The following is a 7,845-nucleotide window of genomic DNA, read 5'->3' as shown; positions in this document are numbered from 1 at the left end:
CTTTCACCACCATCCCTCACTGCTTTTTTCTTTCTTATGAAATACCTAGCAACCAACATTACCCATCCATATGATTAGTGGAAAGTGGAAAGTTTCAAAGAGAACTAAATGATTATTATGATAAATTACCTATATATCCTTATCTATTGATTGATTGAGAATGAGTTATACAATAACACAACACTTGTTGGTTATATATGACCCTATCTCTCGCTCTTTCTCTCTCTCTCTCTCTCTATATATATATATATATATATATATATATATATATATATATATATATATATATATATATATATGAATATATTATTTCCTTGAAATCATAAAGATTTTACATTTATCAAATACTTAATAGGGAAATCTGCAGAAAAGTCCTAATATTTTCAGAAAAGTTACACTTTAGTCCCAAGATTTTTTTTTGAACGAAAAAGTCCTAAAAACTACCAAAAATTTACAGTTTGACCATTTTTGACCGGGTGGAACCGGTACCAAATTAATTTGGGACTATTTCGTAAACTAACCCAAAATATTGGGACTTTTCTGTAAACAAAAATATTATGACTCTTCTGCAAACAAAAACCCTTATTATTATTATTATTATTATTATTATTATTATTATTATTATTATTATTATTAAAAATATAAATAAGAATACTATTTTTTGAACTTGTATTATTAATATTGTTAATAATATATATAAATGCATTTAAATGAAAAAAATAATATTGATGATATTGTTTAAGGGTGGAGGTGGAAGAGATAGTGATGCTTTTAGCATTGAAATCATGAATGCCGGCTTGTATATTTTTACTTTGTATATGGTCATTTCACATTTGTTATTATTGATTTCAATTCAGAGTATTAATACTTAACAATTTAAAAGAAGTTGCATATTTGTAAAATTGTTTATAAATAGTTTAAGGTAGAAAGATTTCTCACTTTGTATATAAAATTGTTTAAGGTAGAAGGATTACTTTCCAAATCCAACCGATCCACTACAAACATCTACATAGATAGCCCATATCAAAATTCAAAAGTATTAATTACAATACATTTTTTAATAAAAAGTAATACGACATATTTTTTTGATTAATACTTTTGAATTTTGATTAATACTTTTGAATTATTCCTATTACTTTTTATTAAACAAGATATTTTAATTAATACTTTTGATTTTGGATATGGGCTACATATGTAGATGTTTGTAGTGGATCTGTTGGATTTGAAAAGTAATTCTTCTACCTTAAACAATTTTATATATAAAGTGAGAAATCTTTCTACCTTAAACTATTTATAAAAAAATTTACAAATATGCAACTTCTTTTAAATTGTTAAGTATTAATATTCTTAACTGAAAACAATAATAACAAATGTGAAATGACCATATACAAAGTAAAAATATACAAACCGACATTCATGATTTCAATGCTAAAAACATCACCATCTCCTCCACCTCCACCCTTAAACAATGTCATCAATATTATTTTTTCATTTAAATGCATTTATATGTATTATTAACAATATTAATAATACAAGTTCAAAAAATAGTATTCTTATTTATATTTTTAATAATAATAATAATAATAATAATAATAATAATAATAATAATAATAACAAGGGTTTTGTTTGCAGAAAAGTCATAATATTTTTGTATACAGAAAAGTCCTAATATTTTGGGTTAGTTTACGAAACAGTCCCAAATTAATTTGGTACCGGTTCCACCCGGTCAAAAAGGATCAAACTGCAAATTTTTTGCCGGTTTTTAGGACTTTTTCGTTCAAAAACAATTCTTAGGACTAAAGTGTAACTTTTCTAAAAATATTAAGACTTTTTTGACAATTTCCCTACTTAATAAATACCTATATTTATAAATAGATATTTTGTATATAAAAATGTTTTTTTAAATTATATAGAAAATATAAGAATTTTTATGTGAAAATATGTTTTTTTTTGTATAAATATGATTTTATAAAGAAAAAACATATTCAAAATAAAATTTTGAGAAAAAACTTGTAAAAAAAAACTAAATTTAGGATGAATTTATAAAAAAAATTCTAAAATTTGGGCCAAAAGGGAAAATTTTGGACCAAATTTGTAATAAAATTTAAAATCTGGGCCAAAAGTGTAAATTTTGGATCAAGTTTGTAATAAATTTCGAAATTGGGCTAAAAATGTAATTTTTGAAAGTTGGATGACCTGTTGACCGGCTAAAATGGTTAAATTGAATACGGTTACCGGTTTTTTAGACTTAATTGAATAAAAAAAGATATAAGGACTAAACCGATTATGAGGGGAATATGTAAGGACTTAATTGCAGTTTTCCCAATAAAAAATAAGCTACATTTGAAAAAACCAAAAATCGAGTGCTTAAATAACTGCTTTTGGCGATGACAGATGAGCCATTTGGTTTCTCACATGGAAAAATATGAAGTTATGGAAATGGTATCCATCTTCTATGCACTGAAATTTGTGGGTCTATTTAATTTCTAGTTACTTTCTTACTAGTTATTTTGTCTTTCTTAGTGACAATCTTGTCTCGGGATTATGACAACATGTTTATGACAAAATGTCTCTTGGTTGAGTGTTGAAACTTAAAAACATTTGGTTATCTCAGCTTCCAAATTGAAATGGGACCTACAAATTAAATAGAAATGTAAAACAATAAACATGTTTTTGAATCACCAAATTCACAAAGTCTACTTTTCTTTCCATTATTTTTGGGCCTTTTTCAAAATTAGACCAAAACTAAAAGTTAAATGTAAAACAATAAACATGTTTTTGAATCACCAAATTCACAAAGTCTACTTTTCTTTCCATTATTTTTGGGCCTTTTTCAAAATTAGACCAAAACTAAAAGTTAAATGTCACAATGTCACAATGTATGAAAACCATGTCTTCAAGGCACACATTACACATATAATTTTTTTTAACAAAATTCAAAAATTATAGTTTGCTAGTATCACTCGTAAAACAATAGTAGATGAGATGGACAACCAGTTTGAAGCTAAAGCTGTAGTAACCAATGGTCTGATATTTGGTGTTACTCTAGGGCCCGGTCGAGTAACCGGTGTAGGTGCAGATGCCTCTGGCGTATTTATAGATACCTCCATAGTCGTTTCTGTTGGTGAAAATTCAAAAACTGATTTGATTGCATTAATTGAAAACTCTTAACATGATTTAATTGCTTTAAATATGGACAATTTATTAATGAAACGTAGATATGTGTTTTTGACAAATTAATATATACGTTTAATATCATTAATTAAAAATTGTCCTGCCACATTTAAATTTTCATTATATATTCGTTGAGACATTTTCAATATTCATTCGAATTAGCTCAATTGATTTGTTTGTTTCTTATTCCACGAGCTTATAATGGCACGATCCATGGCAATTGTTGTGTTTAATATGGTGCTTCTCGTAGTCCTCGTCTTATCAGGTATTGATTTGAGTTATTATTATCTCTCATGGGTCAAATTAGTGAAGTAAAAACCATGGTTAATCATTTGTGTCAAACATGTTAATAATCTATTCAAATGCATAATCATTATGATTCTAACAATATATAACACATTAATTATTTATAGAATTCAAAAGAAATTATCAAAAAGCGTTTGAAGCCTTAATATGTACTCTTTTACCTAATGTTGCAGTCGAAATGATGACACCAACAATGAGTCGTAAAGCATGCTCTGAATTAATACCGATGCAACCGAATTGGTGTGATGGGCCACGAGTATCGGTGGATTGCTGGGATGCTTGTGGGGAAAGGCATAATCCGTATATTGCAGCAGAATGTTTCCATGAAGGACTACTCCCTGGAAATATTAACGTTTGTAAATGTTATTGGGAATGTTAGATAATGATGTTTATTTGGATGAGACATAATATATAAAATGATTGTGTTTTAAAACTCGAAATAATATTAGATAACTTGTTGATTATAATGAAATTTCTTTGCGGGTTATATCAAAGTCTTGATTCGAATTGGATTTTTACTTTAATTTTTCACTCGACCTCTTTGAATTATCAATTCTTACGGAGTGCAACAAACTTTAAGTTGTTTGTTAAAAAATTAATTTACTTGTCGTTTTCGGTTTGTTAATCAATCAAAATAAACCGGATTGTGAAGTGTGATTTGCACAAACATACAATTTAGTTGAAAAATAGTAAAATGATATCTAACATATATTTATAAACAACGCCATTAATCATCATTTATGCAACAATATGGATATATTTCTTTTAAAACACATTTTGCACTATTTTAATGTGACTAAGAAAGAAGTAAGAACAAGAAATGCTCAAGAACTTCCAAAGGGATAAAAGTTTATTAAAAGAAATGTTCAAGAACTTCCAAAGGGAAACAAGTTTATTAATTTCCAGATGCTATAAAAAAGCTTATAAAGCCATAATATAGAGGGGAGCTAAATTTGACACGTCTTGTCCAATTTCTAAAAATTTAAAATTAATGACATCTTTTTTTGAAAAAGACGAATATTATTTTAAAATGACATCAATTTCCCATAATTAATTCCCTAAACAAACATGTAAAAAAAATGAAGTTATAGAAATGGGATATCTGGATTTCTTGCATATAAACATAATAAAACAAAATGAAAAATAAGCTGAAATTTGGAAAAACTGAAAACCGAGTGCTTAAATAATTGGTTTTGGCGATGACGGATGAGCCATTTGGTCTCTCACAACGAAAAATATGAAGTTACGGAAATGGTATCCATCTTCTATGAACTAAATTTTTTGGGTCTGGTTACTTTCTTATTAGTTATTTTGTCTTTCTTAGTGACAATCTTGTCTCATGATCATCTGTATGACAACATTTCTATGACAAAATGACTCTTGGTTGAGTGTTGAAACAGAAAAACATTTGGTAATCTTTGCTTCCAAATTGAAATGGGAACGGCAAATTAAATAGAAATGTAAAACAATAAACATGTTTTGGAATCACCAAATTCACAAGGTCTGACTTTTCTTTCCATTATTTTTGGGCTTTTTTCAGAATTAGACCAAAAATAAAAGTTAAATGTCACAATGTCACAATGTATGAAGACTATGTCTTCAAGGTACACATTACACATACAATTTTCTTTAACAAAATTCAAAAATAATAGTTTGCTAGTATCACTAGTAAAACAATAGTCGATGGGACGGACAACTGGTTTGAAGCCAAAGCTGTAGTAACCAATGGTCTGATCTTTTGTGTTACTCTAGGGCCCGGTCGAGTAACCGGTGTAGGTGCAGATGCCTCTGGTGTATTTATAGATACCTCCATAATCGTTTCTGTTGGTGTCATTGCAATCATTCCTAAAACTAAAATCCCATGTAATGTATGAATAATATCAATACCACTTGTTATGAGTTATGACAATAAGTGATTACTATATTCTTAGACCCAACTCTAAGTTCTTACCACTTGGACTAGGTGGATATTCCGGAGAATCCGTGATAGGTGCAAAGGCTTTAGGCGGAGGAGGAGCGAATAACATTGGGCCTGTGCATGATATATATCGCATCATACATCACGTTTGTTGAGCGTTGATTATCATGTAGTTTTTTGTTTTGTTTGCAATCAATGACGAGGCCAAAAAAATATATGTTTAGAATGAAAGGCAATAAAAAGTTTATTTTTCTTGTTTAGTGCAAATATATAATTAAATATATAATGTAACATCAAGTGCTTTATTATTTATAAACATCAAAATAATATAAGAATAATGTTTGAATGGAGTCATTTAACATCAAAATTGATGTAAAAAGGAGTTTTTGCGATGGGTGAAATATCCCCATATATGGTAATAAAGATAAACGAGCTAGAAATTAGCTAATGGGTCTATAATAGTAAAAAAAAAAAAGATTGTTTACAACATCTTAAATTGTTATATTAAAATAACTTATTATTTTAATAGTATAGTTTATGTACCAACGAGTACTATATTAATACTTATAAAATTCAGCAAAATGGACACAAATATAACTTGTACATTTTGTCATCATTCTACATGAAAAACATATAGCAATCATGTCGTTATTTTTTAGTTTTTGTCTACTTGGTATGCTATGCATTTAGTTTTAGTATAGTCTAAAAATACCTGGAGGTGGCAAGGAAACACCAGAAGCTGCAATACAGAAGAGAAACATTATCAGCCCATGCACCAATTTGAGATTAAAAAAAATGTTCACGATTCATTTAACTTGTTACCTTTACACTGTAACGCCATGCTCTCAGAATTACATGCTTGTGGGAGAGAAATAGCTAATCCTTGGTTGATTGGATTCGGTAATGAAAAGGGAACATTTCCCGTAACTATAAGACAAGTACAATCCATACTTGTAGTCATTAGTGATTCCATTGCATCACAACAACTCGCACTTGGTGATCGGCCATTTGCACTACTTCCTGTTAAATAATTAACACATGGAGTAAATCCTGTGATCATGGACAAAGTGCATGGAGTGGTGATTTGACATTTAACTGTTATAACTGTAATGGCTAGTAATGTAATGACCAAAGCTGTACAAGTGTCCATGACAATGAGAATGATAATGATTATGATGGGTGTTTTGGAAATTTGTTGGTTAGGTTATGAAGTATATATTGGGAAATTTTTTAGGTTGTCCATTTTTGGTGTTTATTCAGGGGTGCAACTACTTTGACTTTGCTGGGTGAATGTTGGTTGGTTTGTATTGACCAACCTAAGCTAAGGAATTGTAGTCAAATTAGGTTAAACTTCAGGCACATTGCTTGTGAATGTACCATTAAAGTAGGTGGTAAAATGGATAAGTGAAGAATTGGATAATGGGTTAAAAGTTAAAACGAGTTCGAGCAAATTTGGGTTGAGTTGTTTAATTATAATAGTTTTCTTTTAATAATTGATTTTATAAACGGATTTCGAAAACCATTAGTAAAAGAACTAATTTTATGCGCAAGTAATATATTTTCAATCAATATTTAGTTGAGAAACAACTTTGGTATTAAGAGATACATTTATAATCAAATAAGAAGATATTAGATCATTCATGTATAAATATATTCTTGTATGAGATTATTTCATGTGTTTTGTTTAGTTGATTTCAAACGTCTACGCCAACACCATCTTTAATTATTGTCGCAAGGGTGCATGGTCTCATATCTCAGCATCTTGGTTGCGTTCCTTGATCAGTTCAATCTTGCTCTCATCGGCCGCATATACACTATATGTTCGGCTCTTCCTCTCACTGCTTTACTCTCGATTCCTGATTGTTTTTTTTGTCGTTGTCATTGTGTATACTTGATCACCGACGTCCTGTCGGTAGGGGCATCGGAGGGGGGTGTCATTGGGATACAGTTTCTGATTGCCGTGAGTTTGTTGAAGAATGGAAAGAGATACGGGTTGGACGTGGACTTTTAGTAAATTGAAACAAGAAACACATGCAGTAGGGAGAGATCATTCACTATATAAGCAAACCTAATTTCAAAGACGTAGAGAAACTTTTTTATTTCAATTTATGTTACAAACTTTCCGAATATCATGGATGAGAATGCACGACACTATGGAAACGTTGTGAAGAATTTGGAGTGGTCTTAAACATGAAGATGTTACGTAAACTCTCCAAGAGTGGAAACGCTTCACATTTGTTAGATTCTTGCATGTGGAAGATACAAGTTTAGTAGTGAAAAGGTTGTCTTCGACTTGGATCGAAAGTTACCATTTGTTTGCTTCTCTGGCAAATATATATAGACACAAAGAAATCAAATGTAAATCAATAAAAGAATGAAAATCAATAAAAGAATGATCATAGGGTAGTTGAGAAGAAGAACAAAGAAAGGAATTCCAATAAAGAAGA

General features: G+C 29.4%; 1 protein-coding gene across 2 annotated transcripts; it reads right to left on the bottom strand.

Annotated features, from left to right (window-relative positions):
• Positions 1-4,941: 4,941 nt before the first annotated feature.
• LOC145138377 (non-specific lipid transfer protein GPI-anchored 16-like) lies at positions 4,942-6,578 on the bottom strand. Of its 2 annotated transcripts, none has more exons than XM_079072471.1 (4): positions 6,221-6,578; positions 6,111-6,137; positions 5,432-5,512; positions 4,942-5,331 (listed from the first exon to the last, which is right to left on the bottom strand). In XM_079072471.1, the coding sequence occupies exons 1-4, from the start codon at positions 6,546-6,548 to the stop codon at positions 5,120-5,122; spliced, it is 648 nt and encodes a 215-aa protein (XP_078928597.1). In that variant the 5' UTR covers positions 6,549-6,578; the 3' UTR covers positions 4,942-5,119. The 2 variants fall into 2 exon arrangements, with proteins under 2 accessions (XP_078928597.1, XP_078928598.1); XM_079072472.1 differs by having other exon boundaries at positions 4,942-5,325.
• Positions 6,579-7,845: the final 1,267 nt, after the last annotated feature.

The sequence above is a fragment of the Lactuca virosa genome, chromosome 9 (genome assembly GCF_052849685.1).
Source record: "Lactuca virosa cultivar CGN04683 chromosome 9, Lactuca_virosa_CGN04683_v6, whole genome shotgun sequence".
In the NCBI taxonomy this organism is placed as follows: domain Eukaryota; kingdom Viridiplantae; phylum Streptophyta; class Magnoliopsida; order Asterales; family Asteraceae; genus Lactuca; species Lactuca virosa.
This window is presented reverse-complemented; position numbering and strand designations above follow the sequence as displayed.

Coding starts and splice junctions, on each gene's coding strand:
- LOC145138377 (XM_079072471.1), bottom strand. CDS start 6,548: ATGGACACTTGTACAGCTTTGGTCATTACATTACTAGCCATTACAGTT. Junction 5,513..6,110: donor TGTTTCCTTGCCACCTCCAG/GTATTTTTAGAC, acceptor TATCATGCACAG/GCCCAATGTTATTCGCTCCT. Junction 5,332..5,431: donor ATATCCACCTAGTCCAAGTG/GTAAGAACTTAG, acceptor ATGGGATTTTAG/TTTTAGGAATGATTGCAATG.